General features: G+C 36.8%; 1 protein-coding gene across 1 annotated transcript in view; it reads right to left on the reverse strand.

Annotated features, from left to right (window-relative positions):
* Positions 1-26,163, reverse strand: part of LOC112617278 (transmembrane protein 117) — a gene marked incomplete at its 3' end in the record, with an annotated part of 544,094 nt that overhangs the window by 437,447 nt on the left and 80,484 nt on the right. Inside the window, exon 3 of the mRNA XM_025374027.1 lies at positions 4,950-5,082. Coding sequence (XP_025229812.1) covers positions 4,950-5,082 — 133 coding nt within the window. The remainder of the gene's footprint in view (positions 1-4,949; positions 5,083-26,163) is intronic.

A 26,163-nucleotide genomic window follows, 5' to 3' on the forward strand; every position in this document is an offset into this window, starting at 1 on the left:
CAGAAGTTGGGCTAGTGGGCTCAATCATGTGCACTAACAGACCAAATGGCAGAGTTTAACTGGTAATATGACCTTCCTCTGGGAACACTTGACTGGTAAGAGAAAAATGCCTCAGATGAGCATGGACACAACTTCAGTAAACACACTGCACATGCAGCCCCTCCCAAGTGCTGGCAGGCCACTGAGCATGCAAACAGTCCACCCCAAGGGAAGAATCAAGGGAGAAGAAATGCAAACCTCAGAACCCTTCCAATGTATAAAAACCCAAGTCAAGGGTCAGATGGGGCACTTGGATCTCTCAAGTTGCCCACTTGGCCCTCTTCCAAGTGTACTTTACTTCCTTTCATTCCTGCTCTAGAATTTTTTAATAAACTCTCACTCTTGCTCTAAAACGTGTCTCAGTCTCTCACTCTGCCTTAAGTCCCTTAGCTGAATTCTTTCCTCCAATGAGGCAAAAATCCAGTTTGCTGCAGATCCAATGATTCAGTGCTGCTAACAGGTACATGTTTTCTACTTCACCCCCCGCTCCCACTGTAGCCCTTTGCAGGACCATCTGTGTGGAAACCTCTATTTTCAATTAATATGAGCCAAATCCTTGTTTCTGGTCCCTACATAAAGGTTAAAATTCAAGGGCCTAAGTCAACTCCACTGAGCATCTGAGTTCATCTATCAGTTCATAGTCTTACTGCCCCAGTTTTCAGATCCTTCTGCATTTTTGTCCTCTGGGATTTCTCCTGACCTTTGGGTAAACTCAGCTACGCATTTCAAAGGAGTATACCGAGTTGCTTCATCTCTTCCAGCTGTTCTAAAGATTTTGTAGTAGGCAAGGCTTCAGGTTACCTAGTCTGCCACCTTTAAAAAGAAAAAAAAAAAAGAAGTTCCTCATAAAACGGCTAGATGCAAAACTATGCCCAGGATCAGCACCTTCTCCACGCAGAACCCTCAACATTTATAAAATGATGAGTTTAGTTACATCTTGGTGAGTTAAAGAATAAATGAGGTTACAATAAGAAGCACTTTAGTGGTGTAAGGAACTGAGGTGCAGAAAGAGAGTCAAATTTGGGACAAGTTTTTTCCTCGTGGTGCTACAAATACGGATTGTTCGAGCCTTGATCCTTTTTAGCTCAACCAGCTAACTTACCTCTTTCCCTCTCCATCTGACTGCCTTTCAGCTTGGCTCCCTAGAGATGTCTAAAGCCATAAGAGTTAGTGCATACTTCAGGGAATCCATTGTAATGAGGAAAACAGGAGCCAGGCAACTCTGGGCTAAAAACTCTTGAAGTTCTGGTCTAGATAAACCTAGGGATTTTTTTCTCTATAGTGAGAGATCATGAGACCCCAGCTTAGATTAAATTTATACCCATTCCTAAAATTGGCACACCTGCACAAAAAACGCAGACTAGTCTAAGAAAACTCCTTCTTCCCCTTGGAAACCCTACAGTCACTCATCATTCATTCTAGTCCTGAACTCCTCCAGTTTGGAAAGGAATCCTAAAATACATTAACACAGATCTAGCCATCATAGGAAATTCTTGAAACCCTTTTGGAAATAATTCTAGGCCAATATTCCTAGAGAGACTCATAAACAAAGAAACATTGGACTCCCCACAAATTCAGTGTAATGCAAATGAGATTCAGTGTAAAGAATCCTGAATTCCTCTCTAGTACCAGGAATCCTCTGATATAAAACCAGTTATTTGTCATGTCTGTGTGCCCACTGTCCTTACTGCACTCTCTGGCTCCATTATTCCCTGTGCTACATGGGATGAAGCAATACCTCAGAAAACCTGGTGTGTACTAGGACAACCCCAATAGCACAGTTGTATCCAATTGCTCTAAGAACTGATTTTCCTCCAAGTTTACACTCCTATTGCAATGTGCTCACTTGATCAAATGATGTGTGTCATAAAAGTTAATAATACATCTTTTATAAATGGTGATTTAATTTTTATTTTTTATTTTTCTTTTCAGAGGCAGAGTCTTATTGTTCACCTAGGCTGGAGTGCAGTGACACAATCATAACTCACTGTAACCTGGAAATCCCAAGCTCAAGCAATCCTCCTGCCTTAGCTTTCCAAGTAGCTAGGACTACAGGGCGTGCCATCACCCCCAGCTAAGTTTTTTATTTTCTGTAAGAGACAAAGTCTCTGTTGCCCAGACTCGTCTCAAACTTCTAGCCTTAAATGATTCTGCTGCCTTAGCCTCCCAAAGCACTGGGATTATAGGCATAAGTCACCATGCTCAGCCTTGATTTATTTTTTCTGCAGAATTAAACCATTTGTCCCTTGCTATGAATTTTTCTAAAATGTGGCACCTTTAATATATCCTCTCAGTAAAAGATGTTTTCCTATGAAGATGAGGCATAATGATGAAGAGTTCAACAGTTACATAAAACTCTGTAAGATTGTATTTAGTCTGAGAATAAAAAAGACCACTTTCAATTTTAGTTAGGCTACACATAAACTGTAGGCTAACTATTCTCTTATTTCCTAAGCATACCTCCTGCTTCTTTCAATTGTCGAATTCTGCTTGAATAACAAAATACAGAGAAAGGCTAATAGACATCTGGTGAATGAGTAACAGGGTCAACCATCAATCAGACCTGTGTTCTTTAAACAATAAAGTGGCAAAACCTCTCTAGTCCTCGGTTTCTTGATCTGCAAAATGGAGATAATAACTCCTATTCCACGGAGTAATTGAGATGCAATTGAGATAATTCATGCCTGGTGTAAATGCTCAACAACTATTAGCTCTCATTTTATTTCCAGCTATTGAGTGCTTTATAGAGTACAAGGAATTATTTATTGCATTTAATTTATTTCTTTCAAATCTGTTCCCTTCCTCAAAATAAGCATTTCCAGTTAGCACAGGCCTCATTAGCTCCAGATAAAAAAACAAGCAGAATTAGATCAAAAGTCAGCTTCTTAGCAAAAGATATATTTTATATATTATATAATGTATTATTTCCAGCAATTGCTTTTAAAATGTAGTTTTCACATAGGTTCCTTCTCCTTCTGCTCTCAGTGCTTTGAGTACAAAAAAACTCACAGAGAAAACTTTGGCTGTGTTAGGTAACTCCAACCACTACCCATTCTAGTATTACAGGCACTGCTCCAAGGCTGAGACATATTCTGACAAGCCATAGGTGAGAGCCTTCAAAATAGACGTGTTATTAAAACTATCATTCTAAGTCCAAGAAATAATTACAAAGTATTTTAATAAGTTTCTAGAGCCTGAACATTTTCTCTCAAATCACATTCTTGAATTTATCACTTGTTAGTATAAACTAAAATATGAAACATGTGAATGTATTTTTCCCTTTGCTATTCATCTCCTTTAGTGAGGGAAAAACAATGAAATTCTAAATGAGCTTCCCTCTCAGTACTGAACAATGGTGGCCAAAATCTATATGTAACATCAAAACAGTTCCCTGTTTCCCATGGAACTGGACAACAATCCTGCCTAGCCTACATTTAGAAGAAAAGGATATTACCTAGCTTTCTGATCTATTGGGGAAAACAGATCAAAATCTTTCTCAGTAACTATTTCAACACACAACAAACACCTAAAGTGGTTTATTATTGTCACAAATCTAATTTTAATACTAAGCCAATCTCCTTATATTCTGGCCTCAAAACTTACGGAGCGCAGGCCAGACGCAGTGGCTCACGCCTGTAATCCCAGCACTTTGGGAGGCCAAGGCAGATGGATCACCTGAAGTCAGGAGTTCAAGACCAGCCTGACCAACACAGTGAAATCCCATCTCTACTAAAAAATACAAAAATTAGCCAGGCGTGGTTGCAGGCACCTATAATCTCAGCTACTTGGGAGGCTGAGTAGGAGAACTGCTGTAACCCGGGAGGCAGAGGTTGCAGTGAGTGAGCCAAAATCGCATCATTGCACCCCAGCCCTGACCGACAACAGCGAGATTCCGTCAAAAAAAACCAAAAACAAAACAAAACAAACAAACAAAGTTACTGAGAACAAACCAAGAGGAAATTATACTAAAAGATCAATCCTTGTGTTTCATTATATAATGAAAGAAAGAAGTGAAGAAACTTAGAAAAATTATACAACTACTTGTTAGCACATCTTCATGCCTTACTGATTTGATAAGTATATATCACAAGCTAGGAGTTAATACAGGGTGGCCCACGTAATTTTTTTTTTTTTTTTTTTGAGAAGGAGTCTTGCTTTGTTGCCAGGCTAGAGTGCAATGGCACAATCTTGGCTCACTGCAACCTCTGCTTCCCGGGTTCAAGCGATTCTCCTGCCTCAGCCTCCCAAGTAGCTGGGACTAGAGGCCCACACCACCACACCTAGCTAATCTTTGTATTTTTAGTAGAGATGGAGTTTCATCATGTTGGCCAGGATGTTCTCGATCTCCTGACCTTGTGATCTGCCCACTTCAGCCTCCCAAAGTGCTAGGATTACAAGCATGAGCCACCGTGCCCAGCTGTGGCCCACTTTTAAAACAACCTATTAATAACAAAAGTCTCTCTCTCACAGGACTGTCAAGAGAGTTAAAGAAAATGCCTCCTGTACCAAACACTTTTATTTAGCCAGGCATTGCAGACCAATGAAATTGCAAACCTGGAAACCTTCATCTTAGCCCCACTCTATGAATCATTTGAATATATGCAAATCAATAAGATTTCCTGAGTCTTATACCCGCTTGTCAGTATAATGAAATTAGTACCTGCCCTCCCACCACCCTATACAAAAGTCCTAAAGGATAAAGAACAAAATCTAAATATTGTAATGCAGTATATGCTTCCTGGAAAAAAAAAACTTTAATGTCTTAGTTAAGAAAAATACACAAAATACTCCTTCTTCTTAGGGCAGAATATTTATAAAGCAGACAGACTACTATAAGCTAAAAAATTCTTAAATTATTTTGAGTTTCAAACACAACACTCACCACAGTAGAAAGGGGAAATATAACCTACCCCATGTTTCCATCCATCAGAAGAATCGTGTTGTATATGTGAGAAAATATGAAGAGAAAGAGAATTGTGCTGAAGAACATTGTCATCCATGACCCATGATCCTCTCGAAACATTTTTAATCGGAGCAACTGACCTGAAATACAAATATTATTAAATATTAATGTACATTGTAACTCAAAATTCATGGATCTTTGCTTTATTTTTATGAATCTCTATTGTCTCATTATATTCTGAAGTCTTTGCCATAGGACTGCCTTATGAGTAAAGCCACAATACAATGTTCTTTTTGCTCTTTTGTAAATAAATGATCATAAATAAAGTCCAAGACGATCCTCATATCACATATCATCCTGGAGTAAATAGTACTAATCCAAGAATCTAGTGTTCAGAGATAGTACATTATGCTAGCATGAAAACAAGATGAACTACAGCCCTACTTAGCTGCTACTTTTTATTTTACAAATATGTTTTTGGTTCACACTGAAACTACTTAAGACAAATGGTAAAGTTGCATGAATCCCATATCATTTCCCTTTGCTTCTAAAGATCCATTCCCAATACTGGCCAGATGATAAAACCAAGGCCAACCTTACTTATCAGGTCTAATTGTTTAAGGTACATGAAAACTTGAAAGAAAAAATTAAGTCTCTGTTATAAAACACGCAGCTTAGCCTCACTCTTAACACCCATGCCCCTGTACAAGTACAAATACAAGTGCATATGAGAGGTGACAGTGTATGTGTTAATGAAGCTTGGTGTGGCTCCTGGCAAAACATAATTTTCACCCTGATGACTAAAATTCCATTTATGAAGACAAATGCTAATGTTAGAGAGAATGTTAAGATGCAAACACCTTAAGGAAGAAACATATATTAAGATGAACACTAAAGTAAAAACTACTAATATAATTCCATCAGAGAAATGTTTTGATTTATGGTAAAGAGAAATGATGGCACTAGTACCCTGAAAGATGAGGAAGGTGAAAAACCTTGGGAGTAAGAAAGATGTGAGCATAGGTCACCCTAGCTTCTCCCGAGATAAACTGTGTCTATTTTACTTACCTCTTTTCCTAAGAATAATAATGGAGATGACGTGCATACAGGAACTACAATTAAAATAGAATAGACCTGAATCTTACAATAAAATTTCTTACTATTCCCTTTTTTAATGATATGCCAGTTATGAAATATATGTATGTATTTCTACCTGTAAATTATCTCTCTAGGGATGAACAGTATCTCTCACATATCTCACTGAGCACAGGAAGAAACACTCTTTTAAGATTTAACTATTGAACTTTTCCTTATATCTCACCTTTATGAAAATAGCACTTTAGATTTCATTTGGAAACCAGGCTAACAGAAACATTATCCTAGCTAAAACTTTAGATGGAGGCTAAAAAAAGTGGGGGAAGAGATTTGATTACATCATGCCATGGATTCTTGGCCTACACAAGAGAAGCAAAGGTTAAAACTGAAAGTCAGGGAGAATGTGACTGTATAACTAAAAGAAGAATGTGGAAAACCTTCTACTAAAAGAAATGATACTAGCCCCATAAATTATAAGATCATAGAACCTGCTGATTAATTTAATCAATGATTATGAAAAGCCAGGGATTTTCAAGCCTCCACACAACATACTGACAAGAATATTGTAAAAACATATTAACAACAGAGTGCTTGAGAGTAAAATCACGTGCCACAAATATCTTACACTATAAGGAATATTTTTTTATTCATTGAACAAACATTTAATATGTGCCTATTACATGCCAGACACAGTTGTAAGTGCTGGAGATTCAACTGTAAGCAATGCAGGACAGTGCTTGAAGTCAATTATCATTTGAGTATTTAATGGAATTGTGACCTTACTTTGGACTCATGGACTCTTTGTTCAGGGGTCCCTTTTCTGCAAGTCCTTTCAGCTTTAGACCAAGAACTATTTATTTAATTCAGCAGTTGATAATGAAGCACTTCAAAGACCGGCAATTAGAGTTCCTTTAAGATTTAAATGTGAATTTCTTTCTTAACATACGCGTGTGTCAAAAAAATTCACTAACAAATATACTTTAAAAGTCAAATAATAATGCTGGTGATTTAACAGTGCTTTGCAAATAAAACATTGTGGACTAACTGTACACAGGTGGAAATAACACAAAGTTAGCAAAAAGAGAGATGTGGCAGTACCGTTTATGCTGTCATTGCCAAGCTCATCGTCTACCACTAATTTCAGCCATTAGTGTCATTAGAACAAAATGGTAGGTTAACGTGACTTGAAATTCATTCGAAGACAACAAGAAAAGTGCTGCAAAATATTAAGTCCAGAACTAGTATGACCCAAGTGTTGAGTCGCATTGTATTATAAAAATTTCCCATAAACTACTTAAAGGTTAACTCAATAAGCAATCCTCAAATGTTAAGAAACATATACACACAAGGACTGCCCTCAGCTCACTGTTCTCACAAAGGACTTCTCCCATGCAATGTAATCAGACCAAGAACCTTGGAACTACCTGAGGATGTCAGATGGAAATACATTGTCTCTGCCCTTTAGGGTGACTTATATATGTGGTTTGCCTGGGACAGTAGTGGTTTATAATTGTTGTCCTGCATAAGTATTAATAGTAACCCCTTCCTTTCTTAAGTATGCTTATTTGGAAGATAAATTATGTGCCACTTTTCCTATAGGTCTCTAGGTCCCAGAATTCAGAATTTTATGACTTTCTTTTAGAGGAGTTTCAGGAGACAACCAAGTGACAACAATCCTTACAGGCCAACAGAAGTGAAAAACATCACTAAGAGGGATACATTTCTGACATGGTCAAAAATGATTATTTGAATCACAGATATACTAATATTTGTAAATCTGAGTGTGTATTTATTTTATTAATAAGATCCATCTTGCAGTATATAGACTGTCACCTTCAATACAGTCAAAAAATTAGAAAATATAGCTTAGAACAATCAAAAGCATTAACGTGGGACACAAACCTGCATATGTGAAGAAGGAGAGGGTGGGAGGGCACAGGAATTGATGATTATGAATGTTGGCTAAAGTCAGATGAAATGGCCTAGAACTTCAGAATGTTTTCCGGAAATACAGTAGGTTTAGGAACACTAAGATGTCATAAAATTCTAATGATATAAAAGCACATTTAAATGTGTATGTAAGGGGCCGGGTATGGTGGCTCATGCCTGTAATCCCAGGACTTTGGAAGGCCCAGGCGGGAGGATCACCTGAGTTCAGGAGTTCGAGATCAACCTGGCTAACATGGTGAAATCCCATTTCTACTAAAAATACAAAACAAATTAGCCAGGCATGGTGGCGCGTGCCTGTAATTCCAGCTACTTGGGAGGTTGAGGCAGGAGAATCGCTTGAACCTGGGAGTTGGAGGTTGCAGTGAGCCAAGATCGCGCCATTGCACTCCAGCGTGGGCCACAAGAGCAAAACTCTGTCTCAAAAAAAAACGAAAACAAACAAAAAAAAAGTGTATATAAAATGAACCTATGTATGTTGTGGAAAATAGAGGCAGACAATTGTGATAGGGAGAATTATGGAGAAACTACTCGGTTTCTTCGCCTTTTTGCTGCTGTGTTCTCTTCACCAAAAGAATGGAAAGATTTTCCTTTCTACCACACTGCCAGACTTTTTTTATTGAGAGTTCTAGGTCCCTTTTCTTTAGAAGTGATTTTCATATGGAGACCTGTGCAAAGAAATACACTACACAGTCTCAGAGGAGAAGTGTTTGTGTTTCCAGGTAGGAGATGTGGGGAGCTCTACCTCTGGAAGATTGTTAAAGCAGGGTTCAGATAGACCGAGGGCTTCTGGGTTCATAAAGAATACAAGGATTTAGGTCTCCAAGGTGGCAGCGCCTCATTTGGGGATGACCACATGGATATTGGTGAAGGCCAAGGTATCAAGGGTCGTGATGACACATTTTGGCTCTGTGTCCCCACTCAAATCTCACCTTGAATTGTAATAATTCCCAAGTGTTGTAGGAGGTCCCAGTGAGAGGTAATTGAATCATGGAGGCGAATCTTTCCTGTGCTGTTCTTGTGGTAGTGTGTAAGTCTCATGACAGATGACGGTTTTATTAATGGGAATTCCTCTACACAAGCTCTCTCTTGCCTGCCACCATGCAAGATGTGACTTTGCTCCTCCTTTGCCTTCTGCCATGATTGTGAGGCCTTCCCAGTCATATGGAATTGTGAGTCGATTAAATCTCTTTCCTTTATAAATTACCTAGTCTTAGGCAAGTCTTTATTAGCAGCATGAGAACAGACTAATACACATGGCTTTGGAAGTCTGAGTTATCAACCTAAGCTAGTCCCAGGGGAATGGTGCCAGTAGGGCAGCCACCCACCTCTATTAGGCACACAATGACTTGAGTAGATCCCAGGCACCTCAGAGTCATTGTGCCCAAGTGGTAGAAAACCATTACTGAAGTAGCAGTAGGAGAAGGGGTAGAGAAGTAAAAACAAGCTGAAGGAGTCTTTTCAGTATGTGTAGCCCTGGAACTTCTGCAAAACCTTGGTGATAGAAAAGGTGATTTGAAATATTATTAATATTGGACTCTCTGCTTACCTTGGTAAGCAAAAACTCAGAATAAGATTTAATTTAGACAAAAAAGTATGGCATTACACATAAGACCCTGACTAGGAAATATAAAAGGACAAATGAAGGGATTCATTCAAGAGGACTCCAAACTGAAATTAACACTACTGTCCATTAATCTTCTGCTCTAAAACCTATATATGATTTGACCCACACATATATACAAGAAACAAATAGAATCTGCAATTACTTAAAGGAGTATATTTAGTTTGTTGGAGTCAAAAGATATAATAGGCAAAAAATCAGCATAGCAGGCATTCCGCATATCAGTAAGAATATTCCTGTTGCAAATAACAAAAGCAAAAACAAAACCGAAACTTCAACTAAAACTAGGTTAAATTATAAGGATTCTTTATTGGCTTCCTTCTCACAATTTCTTTTTTTTTTTTTTCTAGCCCTGGCTAGAGTGCAATGGCACAGTCTTGTCTCACTGCAACCTCCGCCTCCAGGGCTCAAGTGATTCTCCTATCTCAGCCTCTGGAGTAGCTGGGATTACAGGCACATGCCACCACGCCTGGTTAATTTTTGTATTTTCAGTAGAAATGGGGGTTCACCATGTTGGCTGGGCTGGTCTCAAACTCCTGACCTCAGGTGATCCATCTACCTCGGCCTCCCAAAGTGCTGGGATTACAGGCATAAGCCACTGCATCCTGCCTCTTCTCACATTTTCCATCTTTTTTTCTCATGTCTGTTCTCAAAATAAAACAATTTTTGCACACGATATTATAGATATTCAGGAAATAATGTAGATCTAGTTTACCTAAAGGAATAGAATCACTTCAAGCAAGACCTGATCCAGCACTCAGACAATATTATCAAGGCTTGATTAACCTCTATTTCCCAGCTCAGTTTCCTCAGTGTGGCATCTCATCCTAGCTGGTTCCCATTACTTTCTCCCCCAAGACACATGCACACACCCTTTGTTGTCCCAAGATGACCATAAGAACCTGAGGGCTGCTTCTTCATTGTTGTCCACGGATGAAAAGATAATGCTTTTGCCCTAGCATTTCTAGAGAAAATTATGAGATTCATTCTATTTGTGCTCATTTGGGTCCTGAACCAATTACCCTAGGCAGAGTTATGAAAAGCAATCTAACTAAGTCTTAGGATTAGCTAGGCCTATGCCACCTGCTCCACTCCTACAGCCAGATGAAATTAATTCCCTAGCACTACCTTGACCCCAAATGCAAGTTAAGTTTGGCAAACATGGTATTGAAGAGGGGAGAGCAACAAACAAAAGGCCTCTGGGTCCCTGAGTCACTGCTTGGAACACAGGTGCCTGCCATGTCTTGGGCTTTATGTGAATGAGAAATTCAGCTGGTCTGCAGTCATTATACATTTTGGAGATCTGTATTACTGCAGCTACCATTATCTTACTGGATCAAAGATGACTGATGGAAAGAGGCCCACAGAAGGCAAGAAAAAATGGGGTTTAAATGGCCCACATGAAGTCTTTCTTTCCTTTATCTTTCTTTACATCCCTAGTTCTCAGCGTAACACATAATATTTTCACTGAATGAAATACTGATGAGAAGATTCTAGAAAGAAAATTAAGACCTGCACTCAAGTCCTCCAAAAGAAAAATTCTACAAGTAAAATAGGAAGAAAACACACCTTGCTGGCAACGATGTACTGTTACCTCTCAGTCTGCTCAACCACAGAAGTCCTAATGAGATACAGTAGGAGTGGGATGCAGCTCCTTCTTCACATATTTTTTCTTTTTTCTTCTCTGGTCCCACTGATCTCAAAACCCACACCACTACCTTGCTGACACTATACCTGCTAACCTAGAGGCTTTGGTCATACAAAGAAAATAGCCATTCTATATCGTTCCTCTGTGCTCTTGTAATGTTTAACCAGGCCTTTTACTTAAAGAATTCCAGAAACTGGCCTTAGGAGATCCAAACATCCAACCAAGGTTGTGGGGTGTCCCACCTTGAGAAGGAAGGCTAAACAGCTGATTTATAGCCTTGTTGCCCCCAGCCAGACCACTAGGTGGCCCATTACCTCAAACCATCACAACCAGATATGCTGTCCTGCATACCCTAGCCCTCACATGCTCTACCCAGCCCAGCCTGCACACCCTCCCCTTGATGTCAGTTCCTGCACATTGCCTAATAAAAAATCCCTACGGCTCTTTTCAGGGAGCCAGCCAGAGAATTCTTATACCTCCACTGTCTCCCTTGAGCTTGAGCACAAGTCCCAAAATAAAGCCTTGTCTGGCTAATCTACTTGGCCTTGTGTAAATGTCTATTACACAACAGCCTAAGAGCCTGTGGTCTATAACACTGAGACCCAAAGATTTGTATACTTTTTGTCTACTATATGTGTGCTACACCTGTCTATAAACTGTAGCACAGTAGAGACCAGATTGATCTTCTTTACCACTATGTCCCCATGGCATAGTACCTGGCACACAGTATGCCTTAAGTTATTTGTCCAATGGATTAAAAAAAAAAACACTATATAAATAAATGAACAAACAACATTCCACTGTATGGAATCCTATCTTTCTAGATCTAGGTCCTGTTATACTTGCCCTCTGAGCCCTTCAGTTCTTTAAGTTGCTCTCCTCCCCAACTTTCTCCCCATCTATGAGTCACCTCCTAAATTCTGTTCCCCCCATTTAGCATGAAACTCCTGCTTCCTTATCAGCCTTTTCATCAACACCATATACATTTCTGTATACCCTAGATGTGTCTTACACATCCCCAGCAAACACCCAACTCTGATGTACAGCTACAATTTGTTTTCTCCAATTTTGACTACTGTGGAAAAAAGTTGCACAACACAGTTGATAAGCCACTACATAATCATAATCCAGAGTTTAGTTGCTATCACAGCACTGCACATTAATGCATCAATGCCTTTCCCTGTCCTTGTCAATTCTCTTTCCTATTCTCCTTAATATCTATTTCAAATTTCATCTCAAAGCTCCTACTGAGCCCCTTTCACTCTTAGAATATGACTCTGGTCTCAACCTCAAGAAGACATCCTTGTCATCAAACATTATTTCCCTCAACTTCCTACCTGCTCACATTCATCTACTTACCTACCTTCATGACTATCCTAACTTCCTTCCCTTATTCCTCAAAGGATGCAGTACTCCTCCCAAAGAAGACCCTACTTGTGCCTTTTTAAAACCACAACCCCTCCTCTCTTGGGGGACTTGATCTAGCCATCCTTTCGCTCCTTTGTATATCTGATCTCTCCCTCTCTCCTCATTCTTTTTTCTCCACATTTGAAGCCTCTTAAGTTGATCCTAAAAATAATGTCCTTGAACTTCCACCCATTCTCCTTGTTTTCTCATCCAGACTTTAAGAAAGAGTAATCTTTATCACACCCACTCACCGAGATCTTACTTGCCTTGCAAACATTCCACTGAAATTGTTCTGGCAAATGCAATGACCTCCACCACTTCCAAATCCAGAATAAATATATTCGTCTTTAACTTGCAAGACATCCTGGCTGCATCTGACCTAACAGTTGTTCTCTGTCTCTTTTCACACTACTTCCTCACGTTCCCTAACACCAAATACGCCATTCTTTTTCTATTTTCCTGCTTTTTCTCAGTCACCATTTTAGGCATCCCTTCTTCCAATTATCATAGAAATAATGATGTGCCATAGTCTGTCCTCAGTCCTTGTCTTCATCATATCACTATATGATTTCATCCTCTCCCATGGTTTCAACATCCAGTACCTCCAGTAGAAACTTTTCCTCCTGAGCTTCACACTGGAAGTCAGCTGCCCACCATAGTCCTAGATATCCTACCAGCAAATCAAACTCAGTAGACAAAAACAAAGCCAAAATCCCTACCCTCTGCCCCAATATACAATATGCCCCTATTTGCAACTTGACCCATCCCATCCCTAAATCTACTCCTACTTCTGACTTTATTATCATTTTCAAAATAACTCGAGGTAGAATTCACTCTTGACTTTTTCTTCCTGTACACCTTCCATTTCAATCAATTGCCCTATCATTTTATGTCCTTACCTCCAAACTCTTCTCTCATAATTTAGGTTCTCACTGTCTCTTGGTAAGACCTACCATTGCAATGCCCTCTTAGCTGGCCTGTCTTACTCCAACCTTTTCCATCTCAAACCCACCCTCCACAGAGCCAGTAAATCTGACTAAAATCACACATGGTAAAATCAAGTCACCCCTTCACTTAAAAAAAAACTTTCAATAATCATAATTTCCCCGTAATACAAAATCCAAGCTCCCTAACATGGTATACAAGGCACGAATTAATTTGACCCATACTTCCCTCTCCTCCCTCACCACTCCCATCGTGTCACTGTTTCCATCAACACTAAGCAGGTTGCACTTTTCTATGCTCATGCTGAACTCTCTGCCTGAGATAATCTTCCTTCTCCACGACTCAACTAACTGCTCCCCTTCCTATAAAGCCTAAAATGCAAGTCAGAAATGATCTCCTCTAGGAAGTTACCTTCTTTGTTAATACTTTATATCTAGGATTATAGAAAGAGCTTATAGGATGGACTGTCTCAGGAGGTAGTAAGTTCCTTTCAGTGCAGACAAGGAGAAATGGCCCTTGCCAAGCATAGTTTAAAGGGCTGAATTATATGACTTTTAAGATCCAGTCCAATTCCGGGATTTAGGATTTGCTTTGTCAGGGAGAGATTAGGTCAAAATCTGCTAATTCAAAAGACTGTTAAATATATATATATGTGTGTGTGTGTGTATGTGTGTGTGTGTATATATGTGTGTATATATATAATATATATAGTCCTTACCCACTAAAAGAAAAAGTATTCCTCCTTATATTTTATCTCTCATTGTATGCTTCTCTAATATATAAAATGAACCTGAAGTTAACACACTGATAACATTCTTTAAAGGCCAACTTAATATTTAACATTTTAAATATTAGAATACTTGACAATAAATGTAATCCCTATTTCTTATGGTTGGAAGAAGAGAATAAAAGATAAAATGAAATTTAATCACAGCAGTTGAAAACTAATTGAAATTCACTTCCAGTCAGACTAAAATAAGTATATTAAGAATGCATCACAAACTTATGTAAATTTATAGTTTATAAAAACATGATATGACTATTTTTGTTTAAATTCACTAACTAAAAACTGGTAACAGAAGCCTGGGCAACATGGCAAAACTTCATCTCTAATACAAAAAATTAACCGGGCATGGTGGAGCACCTGTAGTCCCAGCTACTCCAGAGGTTGAGGTGGGAGAATCAACTGAGCCCAATGAGGTCGAGGCTGCAGTGAGCCATGATCATGCCACTGCATTCCAGCCTGGGTGACAGAGTAAGACTCTGCCTCAAACAAAAAAATAAAAAATGGTAACAGAATAAAAATAACTAAAATACAGGAATTATTCCATGAATGGAACATCAACCAAGTTATCTAACAAACTACACCAGAGTATCATTATGGCAGTTAGGATGGTCTAGTTAGACAAACATGACTTTATACAATAAATGTAAGATCATAAAACTTTTGTACTCTAAGAGTACCATTACATTAATATTCAGATCAAATCTTATTTCAGGGTACAAAGAGAATTTAAAAACATCGAGCAGATGGTTATCATCCCTTATTAGGAATAGGAGCATACTCAAGAAATGTCGGCTATTCTCTGAATTTGACAGAATATCAAACACTGAATATTGAGATACAATCTCATATAATACTAACGAAGATTACAATGTGAAATTCAAAAAAGCTTCTACAAAAAAAGCAAAATAAAAGCATGGTTATAAACAGTATGAATCATAGTGTGTTCAGATCTAAAGTTTAATGTCAATTTAACTAAATGTCAATTTCAAAAGTGTGTATATTAAAATAAATATTTAGTAAAATTACTAAATAAACACATGTTGACATAAATTAGTCTCAGTAACACAGTAATAAACCTTCCATTTGAGAGAGTCTGAATATTGTATTTTACTATTACAATTTGGCTCTTTCCATTAAACCATCCTCAAGTTTAACTCAAATTGCTTATTGCTCAACATGAAAAAACATGACTGCAAGAGGAAATAAAGGTATTCATTTATTAGAATCTATTAGTTTTCCTTTTAAGGAAAAGTTAGCCATCAAATAAAAAGAATGCTAAATTAATGCTATATATTACCTTGTAGCCCAAGATAAGATTTATCAGCACACTTAATTTATGCATACATATATTATGTTCTTTAATTTTGATGGAATCAATTTGGCCCATATTTTATTACTAAATGAAATTATATCAAATAGCATTTTTAAGGTCAAAACCCATCAAATACCAGCAATTTGATATCGCTTAACCTAATAAGACATAACTAGCTATGGTAGGTTTAAAATAATTATTTTAGAAACATTATTTCAACATTTAATAATCAAAATTCTTTTAATCTATTTTTATAATTCAAGTAAAAGTAAACATAATATTTTCTGAACCCTTAGAGACTGTCACTATTGAAATTCTGGGCCGTGAGCAGTGGCTCATGCCTGCAATCCCAGTACTCTGGGAGGCTGAAGCAGGCAGATCGCAAGGTCAAGAGTTTGAGACCATCCTGGCCAACATGGTGAAACCCGTCTCTACTAAAAATACAAAAATTAGCTGGGTGTGGTGGCACACACCTGTAGTCCCAGCTACTCGGTAGGCTGAGGCAGGAGAATCGCTTGAACCCAGGAGGCAGAGTTTGCAGTGAGCCGATATCATGCCACTGAACCCTAGCCTGGCGACAGAGTGAGACTCCATCTCAAAAATAAAAAGAAATTCTGTATTTTGAAATGGGTAATAAGATAGAAAGTATAGTTCCCAATTCTTAAAAATTAACACTACCACCATTATTAAATTCTTACATCTTCACCATTATACTAATACCAATATTAAAGAACAAGAATACTTGACAATTCTAAAATAGGTTTTCCTTTAACTTTAGGCATGATATTAATGCAATTAAGAAGGAAAAGTTAAATTGTCAAGAATAATCCCCTGCAGGCTGATTTCCATGGTCTTAAGCAATCTTGGTCAATCACAAGGCGTGGATGCCAAGGCCAAGATTCTGCCACGTCATCCACATTTACGGTATTCCTATTATTTGTACCTACGCATTCAGATCTCTCTGACTCTCCCTTTTATCCTGAATTTGATTTTCATTCACGGCTTTCCAAAAGTCCTCTAAGTCTTACAGACTGGTGTCTCGTACTTAAAAATGTGCTATTGTCTCTACACATTCCATTTATAGAGTTACTAAAACATATTAACTCATAAGATACAAGTTTAAATGACAGATTAGGAGTATCAAAGAGAGGCGCTAATTATAAGTTGCTATGCTTTTTAATCCCCTAGTAGTATCCAAGAATAATGTATTTCAACTCCTTTGATTAATAAATGAGAAAGCTGAGGTGTAAGTAGTTCAAATAACCCACCAATGGTCACACAACAGTTTGAAGGCAGAGTCCAGGATTCTTTTGATGTACTTTAAGGTGAGTTAGGACAAATCTATCAATCATTATTTCATTTAAGCCAAGTGTAAGGATCTTTCAGACAATTTTCCAATAATTATCCAAGCCCAAGTTAAAGTAGAATCAAAAGAACAGGATACAGGAATCACTTTGGTGATCACCATCAAAAAGGGTATTTGAAAGGTGTTCAAACAAAAAGTATCCAGTTCTGGGGGGAAAAAAAAAAAATCTTATTTAATGAAATCAGAGCAAAGTAAATCTGACTACCAAAGAATTTTTATTAAAAATCTAACAAAGTTATTTTATATAAATTCTTAAATGAGGCAGCCATTTTCTCTGTTTTATCTAGACTCCTACGATTTAAAAAATCTAGAAATAATATAATTTTAAACACCACAGGCTTTTGTATTAATGATAGTAACTCATATGGCAAATTCTTAATTCTAACTATGTGCCTGGCCATTGCTGTGTACTGTAAATATGATGGTAATTAGGGGAAACACAACAAACACAGATTTTCATGCACATCGAAAGGGCTAGAGGCAAGAGTCAGCTAAAATTTAAAGAGTACCAGTAAGCAAACTTAAAATCTAGCGTTATTTTCAGACCAGACACCCATAAAAACGCTGAGAAAATAAAATAAAAGTAAGCTCAAGGACACTGCAAGGTAGAGACGTCAAGCCTGGGTCTCCCAGCATAAATCAGGATCCTTCAAAGAATGTAAAGTTGTCCTTAAACTATAGTTATCTATTGGATTCCAAATTTGGCAAATGTGAATACTCTCTAGAGAACAACAAGCTTTATTTAAACCCTCAGAATTTAGATAGATTATTAAAATATGAGTTCAAAATAAAAACTCACTAAACTCAAAAAGAAGTGTTACCATGAGTGAGAGTTGATAGAAATAGCAAATAAAACTTTAGACAATACAAGAACTTTAAATATTGAAATCACCAAATGTAGGCTGGGCACGGGGGCTCATGCCTGTAATCCCAGCACTTTGGGAGGCCGAGGCAGGTGGATCACAAGGTCAGGAGATTGAGACCGTCCTGGCTAACATGGTGAAATCCAGTCTCTACTAAAATATACAAAAAATTAGCCAGGCATGGTGGTGGGCACCTGTAGTCCCAGCTACTCAGGAGGCTAAGGCAGGAAAATGGCGTGAACAGGAGGCGGAGCTTGCCGTGAGCCAAGATCGAGCCATTGCACTCCAATCTGGGCAACAGAGCAAGACTCCATCCCAAAAAAAAAAAAAAAAAAAATTACCAAATGTAAAGTATTTGAAATCTGCTATGTCTCAATTTAACACATGGGCATTTCTCTACCCTCTGAAACATATGGAACATAGTTATGTTTTGATATCATTGTTACTAACTATATCAACAGTATCATTTCTGGGCTCTTCTTTTGATTTATTTTTCTTCTGGATTATGGGTCATATTTTACTGCATCTTTGTGTGTCTGGTAATTTTTGACTGGATGCCAGACATTGTGAATTTTCACCTTCATGGGTACAGGATATTTTTGTATGCCTGTAATTACTCTTGAGTTTTGTTCTTGGATGCATTTAAATTACTTGGAAATAGTTTGATGCTACTGAATATTTCTATTAAACTTTGTTAGGCAGCAGGAGCCTTCAGGGTTAATTTTGCCCCCCTTCCACCATTCTGAGTACTCTACCTGATGGCACATAAATGACAAGATTTTGTGGTTTTGCCTTGTAGGGACACAAACTTTTCTTAGCCCTGTGTAAGCTCTAAGAATTTTTACTGTGTTCCTTTTGAGTGATACTTTCCCCAGCTCTGGGTGGTTTCTCGCATCCCTGTGGGTGATCATTACTCAGTGAAGACTCAAGAGGCATCTTCAGGTCTCTAGGGTTATTCCATTGTGCTGTCTTTTTCACTCTGGTATTGTGCTGTCTTTTTCACTCTGGTACTCTGCCATATGAAATAGCTGTCTTGGTCTCCCCACACACCCAACTCTATCTCCTCAATTCAGGAAGATGCTGGCCTCTGCCTGATTTCCTTCTTCTTGCAATGAGGCCAAAAAACCCTCCAGGAAGTAAGCTGTAGTAACTGCAGGACTTATTTATCTTAAAAGACAAAAAAGATCTTAAAATCAGACAGTAAAGACAGATTATTTGAAATGAACAATAATTATACTGATCTCTTCCCAACAGCAACAATGGATGTCATAAGACAGTGCCTCAAACTGCTCAGAGAAAATAACTATCAACCTATAGCTGTATACCTAGCAAGTGTATTTATCATAATGAAGGCCACTGTTTGAAGGCATCAAAAAGCAAGCAAGGCAGGCAAGACTTGAAAGGCCAAGATCACTAAGGAAAGAAAACGCACTTAGATGAGCCAAATTTATTGCATCTTTTTCCCCTTGGGAGATTTGCTGATTTTCAGTGTCATAGAGACCATATGGAAAACTGTGGCTTAGAGCTTAAGGCAGTGTCAATGGACCACAGATAAAAAATTGAAATTCATGTCTACAAATGCAATCAGGACATGAAAGACCAAAATACCAGAAGAAAAAGGAAACTCAGAAAGTGACCCAAAATTCTAACACAATTTCCCATAGATCATTTGCTGACACCTACTAAACTATATAGGTGAGAGGTAAGATCAAGCAGAGAACTGCTGATAAGTGAAAAAAACTAAGCATAAATTTTAGTCTCACGATGCTGAGTAAACAAAAATTAGAATTCAGGGAACATCAAAGTAGAAGAATTCTGGGCAGAGTTCAGGCTTTAGGATGTGATATATGAAAGGCAATATCATAGGAGTAAGGACAAATCAGAAACAGATCAAACCAAAGAAAGCCTGAAACCCAGTATCTACAAACTAGAAGAAAACAAAATTTTCTCTAGGGAAGACTGTATCATCATGAATCTCTACAATCTTTAGCTATTATCTCTAACACTCAATTTTTAAAATTAGGCACACAAGGAAACAAGACATAAAAAATTGCTGAAAACCAGGAGAAAAAAATTGATAACATAAGCAGACTCAGTGATGATGCAAAGATTGGCATTTTAACACAGAAGTCAGAAAACTACAATTAGTATGTATAAGGAAATATATAAAAATTATGAATTTTACCAAAGAAATAACCAATGGATAGATTTAATAGCTGTAAAGTATGCACATATTATTCCATTTATATAAATTTTGAGAAAATGCAAATAAACAGTGATTGTGTGAATGCATAGAAGGATAAGAGAAGCAGGTTACAAAAGCTCACACAGACATGGTTATCCTGACTGTCGTGGTGGTTTTACAGTTATATACATATATCAGAAACTTACAAAACTGTATACTTAAGTATGTGAAATTTGTTATATGTCCATTATACCTCAATAATGCTGTTAAAGACTAAAAAAAACAGTAATAATATCATTTAGAATTTAAAATGTGGAATTTCAGTTTATGACAAAAATAGGCTACAAAGCAGAAGAGGTCAATAAAGTTAAGTCCTATAAGGTTCTTGGAAATTGTTGGCAATATTCATTAAAGGTAGGCTTTAATGTCAATTATGCATGTTTTACTCTTTAGAGTAATCAATAAATGAATAAAAGTATGTATAACTAACAAGGTAGTATAGTAGTAACAATAAAATATTTAAAATATTGTATTTATCCGAAGCAAAGCAAAAGGAGTAAAGAACTAAAGAAAGATAAGGCAAATAAAAAGTAGCATGGTAAAGTGATATAATTAAACACAAATATTTGATAGTTATGTAAGTACAAATGGACTAAATACTCCACTAGAAGACATTTGTCACAGGATTTTAAAAATGAAAACAAAAGCAAAAACTGAGAGACTATACCTCCTATATACCTTCATTTAAAAGTACTTCAAGGAGAATGAACCTAATTCCAGAGATGATCTCAGAAGAAATATCTGAGGCAAAAAGAAATGGTGATAAAAGAAACTAGTAAGTATATATCAAATCTAGACAAACATCGTTTATACAAAATAATAAAAATATTAATGTCTACTTTGTGGAGTTAAAAAAAAAAAGAACTAGAACACTGAACAGCAATCCCATGGAAGTAAGAAGAGGCTGAATATAGTTAAAACGTTCTAGAGAACTTTGATTATTTAGCAGGTGATTAAGACATTGATCAGCTGTAGAATAGCTAGGTTTTTTAATATACATAGTAAAGTATCAAGGGTAGCCACTAAAATAGTAGATATTTAATACATAGTTTCTAAACCTAGCAGAGGAGTGAAGGAGGGATAGAAAGAGAAAAGGAATAAACAAAATTCAATCTGTGCAAAAAAAGGGAAAAAAGAAAGAAGGAAAAGTTGTGCTAACAGAAAACACAAAAAAACTTGGCAGAATCAAATGCTAATATAAATTTAACATATCGGTCTTGCCAGTTAAAAGACAATAATTGTTAGATAGAAGATAGAAAACTGATAGAAAAATCCAAAGATATGTGTTTGCAAGAGACATGAGTAAGAATACAGAAGTGTTGGAAGTAATAGGCTGTAAAATTATATACCAGATAAAACTAACCAAAAGAAAGCTAGAATATGTATTAATTTCAGATGACATAGATTTTAAGTTAAAAAACAATGTTAGGAATAAAGAGAATCATTACATAATAACAAATATTAAATTCTCCAGGTAAATAGAATGATTTTAAAATTGATCAATAAGATAGATTATATAAATAAGATAGATTCAAAATACTGTATGTAAAACAAAATCAGATAAACTATAGGAAGGAATTTAAAAACCTATAGTCAGCATGAGATGTTAGCATTCCTCTCTCATTTAATAAGTCATGCAAATCCAAAAAAAAAAAATTAACAAAGAAATAGTATATTTGAATACTACAATTAAAACTTGATTTAATGGACTTCATATTGAACCCTGCATGCAACAATTAGAGAACACATACTCTCTTCCAACATGCATTGAAAGCTTTAAAATTGACAAAACAAACCTCAATGAAGCTCAAAGATTAGATATCACACAGACTACATTTCCAAACAAATGTAATCAATTACAAATAACAAAATGTCAAATAATTTTTATACCTCACACTTCAGAATTTAAAAACACATTTCAAAATAATTCATGAATAAAACAAAAATCCCAATGGAGATTAAGAAACATTATCAAGAGACTACATTTCAAATTTTTGGAATGCAACAAAAATGGTTGAAAATGGGAAACTTAGTCTTCAATTGTTTAGATTATAAAAGAAAGGCTGAATATCTATAAGCTATATATCCAACTTAAGAAAAAGAACACAAGGTAATAAACTCATAGAAAGCAAAAGAAAGTTGATATTAAAAGATATGAAAAAATAATTAAGTCAAAGGCAAAAATAAAATATAGAGGATGAATAAAGTCAAAAACATTAAAGTTTTATAAAACCAACAAATCTCTTACTAGACTGATGAAGAAAAAAGAGAGAAGGTAACAAAAGTATTAGAAATGAAAAACTACAAACATAGCAGGGATAAAAAATGAATACTGTGATAAAGATATTATTTGCCAAAATGATTAAAGAAGTATGAAACTTGAGTTATTCTATTACTAAAAAAATATTTTATTCGGTAGTTCGAGCATCTTTCAGTGAAAAGAACACCATGTCTAAATGGTTTGAGAGAAGAGTTCTTTTAAATATTCAAGTAAGAATTAATTCCAAGGCCGGGCGCGGTGGCTCAAGCCTGTAATCCCAGCACTTTGGAAGGCCGAGACGGGCGGATCACGAGGTCAGGAGATCGAGACCATCCTGGCTAACACGGTGAAACCCCGTCTCTACTAAAAAATACAAAAAACTAGCCGGGCGAGGTGGCGGGCGCCTGTAGTCCCAGCTACCTGGGAGGCTGAGGCAGGAGAATGGCGTGAACCCGGGAGGCGGAGCTTGCAGTGAGCTGAGATCCGGCCACTGCACTCCAGCCTGGGCGACAGAGCGAGACTCCGTCTCAAAAAAAAAAAAAAAAAAAAAAGAATTAATTCCAATATTTCACAAACTGTTCTTCCCTAAGGTTTTATAATTCACTTAAAAAATCAAATTTAAAGGGGTAGATATTTTAAGAATGACTAATGTGAATTTAAATCTGAAATTCCAATGTAACCATTTATTTTTTCTCAGACTATATTCCCTAGCTTATGAAAATGTTTATCAGAAGACTTTAAGCAATATAATTCCTGGATTTCACAAAGAGGAGCAGCAAGCTAATTGGAAGAAGGGAGAAGAGTGTTGAATCTACAGTTACATAGCACTTCACTTTATATGAGGGAGAACAAATCAATTATCCATTAATGGAAAGGATATGCCAGCCAATGTTTTAGGACTAAAGCACCCTGGTGCTTCTACTGATTTCAGGTAAGAATTTCACTGCCAATTTTGAATTGAATTATTCCATTAAAGTACAAAAGTTCCTTGACAGATGTATGCAACTAATAACTTCAAGATATATAAGACCAAAACTGAGATACAGTGAATTTTTCTAAACATATATTTAATTAGCATACAGATTAACCTCAAACATTATTTATGCAGCTACTAATGGCACTGGCGATATATATGTTTAATATGTTCTGTGTTGCGCATACATGGCAAGTGGCTACTTTGAGCTTAAAGCTGGGATTCAGACTGGCTCGCTAAACTGAAAGGAAATAATTCCAATAATTTCAATAGTTTACTTTCTGGCTAAATATCAAATGAAATAGGCAACATAACATTGCATCTGAAGCACATGATGGTACACAAGGGTCAAGCTCAGCCCATGTATCCTGGTTTAAGCCCCACCAGATACAGAAGCACGCTATCTTGTACTGGGGGATAAATATACATAATTCATAGGTAGAAAAGGGGACATTTTTTCCACTTCTGGGTGGAAATCAGCACAGGTTTTGAAATAGGAAGAAGTTCACGTAATTCATCTTCATTTTAGTAGCCTGGGGGCTTGTAAATGTGGAAACCCTCAGAAAGCATCCCATTGGCCTGGATGACTGATGAGGTGGAGTCCTAAAGTCCACAGCAGTGGTGAAGCACTAACCTCCACCAGTCCCCAGCAAGTCAGCATCAATAGAGGGCACAGAACAGAATATGACAGACGACTTTATAAGCCCGTATGATACACTCGGAGATAAGAAATAAGTGTTTGAGATTTTAAATAAGATTAGAAATTGGAGGTTGCAAAGAGTCAGTGAAATTGGGTTGCACATACAATAAATGTGACCATTTAACTCAATTCAATACTTTTAACCAAAAATTAAAAAAAAAAAAAATTTGGGGGGGGAAAGTGCGGTAGCCAGCCTACAAGATGGCCCTCAATGAGTCTCAGCTCTGGTTAGTCACCCCCACACACACTGAATTATGACTGGCCTGTGTGACCAACAGAATATGGTTGAAATGACATGAGGAACTTCCAAGGCTAGGTTGTGAAAGTTATTGTAGTTTCCACCGTGGCCTGTCTCTCGAGTTGCTGTCTCTGGAGGAAATCAACTATTACGGCACGAGGACAATCAAGTTGCCCTACAAAAAATTCCACTTGAGGAACTGAGGGATCCAGCCAACAGCTAGCACCAACCTGCCATCCATCTGAGAGAACATCTTCCATCCTTCTTGGAAGATAACTTTCCAGTCAAGCCTTCAGATAGCTATAGCTCTGGCTGATATAGTCACACCAACGTCATGAGAGATGCCAGGCCAGAACCAGCCAATCGGCTCCCAAACTCCTCACACAGAGAAATTATGAGATCACAGATGTTTATTCTTGTTTTAAGCCACTGAGTTTTGGGTGTGTTTGTTACACAATACATAACTTTATGCTCTATAATTATTCTGAAAACGAGTAAGAGCCACTTAAGAACCTGAAACATGGAATTAATATGATGAAAATGTAATACGATAATGCAATTTTTATGAGGAGAGATGTGGGACCAAAAACTAGAAATAAAGTATAATATTCATAGGGTAAATACTTATTTTACATTATTAAAATGTTTGACACTTTATTAAGACACAGCAAAAGAACATTTGTGAAAATAACCTTCACAGCACGAAATACTTAAAATAATTAAATAACTTCAAAGGGCAACTTTTACGTAGTAAATGTCAGTAATGGCATTTTTTATCTCTACTGTAATTCACATAATGTATCATATTTTCTTACCATATTTTATATCCTTTTAGTCAGACTGTGGATGTCTATACTACCAATAAAATAATAGACATAGGAGTTATTTTATATGACCAGTGTCTATGCAAACAATGAAAAATAAAGCACTATAATTTAGATGCTTAGGGTTCTTTCATCTTTAAGAATTCAGGCACTATTCCTCCCAAGTTTTAATCTACTGAGATTTCTAACCTGTCTCAGTTATAGAAAAGAACAGACAAGGAGCCACACCACACTCTAGAGAGCCAAGAAACTGTATTTACAGAAAAGAGATTAGTATATAAAACCCATTAAGATTCACAGTACCATTTTTTGTTTGAAATCCCACTCCTACTGAATTCACTATTCTATCTGGTTCCTATTTAACAGGCATTTATATAGTGCTGTGTTCTAGGCTCTGTGTTTTATTAAAGGGTAATTCACTTAGCCACTATTCTAACATTTGATGGTCATAACTTAATATTTAATATGTATATAGTATAAATTGTGTTTCCTTCCTGAACGTCACAAATAAATATTTCTATAAATTAAACCCTGTTGACTATTACTGACATTTATTTTTCTGCATATAAGGACATGAAAAATCTGTGGTTAGAATATTACTATATTACTCAATACTTTCCATTTCCAGCACCATCTATACTCAATGGTGTTACATGACTATGTAAAATGAAATTGATAATTTTTATTGTACACTAACTTGAAATTATGACAGATAATTATCTTATACATTTTTATTTAACCAAATATGCAAACCTCCAACTTCAGAGAGATTAGTAGGAAAATCTTTCCAAATATAATATCATTTGAATTAGCCTCTTGTACAGTCTTAGAAATAGTTATCCATTAGTGCCTGGAAGAAGTAATAACATGATGTGTTTTTGATGAAAAATACTGACTCATTGTAACACATTATATTCTACTGTGGTTCATCATTAACACATAAGATAAAACAGTGATACCTGTTATAGGAGTATTGCCACATTTGTG

This window comes from Theropithecus gelada, unplaced genomic scaffold (genome assembly GCF_003255815.1).
Source record: "Theropithecus gelada isolate Dixy unplaced genomic scaffold, Tgel_1.0 HiC_scaffold_15989, whole genome shotgun sequence".
Taxonomy (NCBI): Eukaryota; Metazoa; Chordata; class Mammalia; order Primates; family Cercopithecidae; genus Theropithecus; species Theropithecus gelada.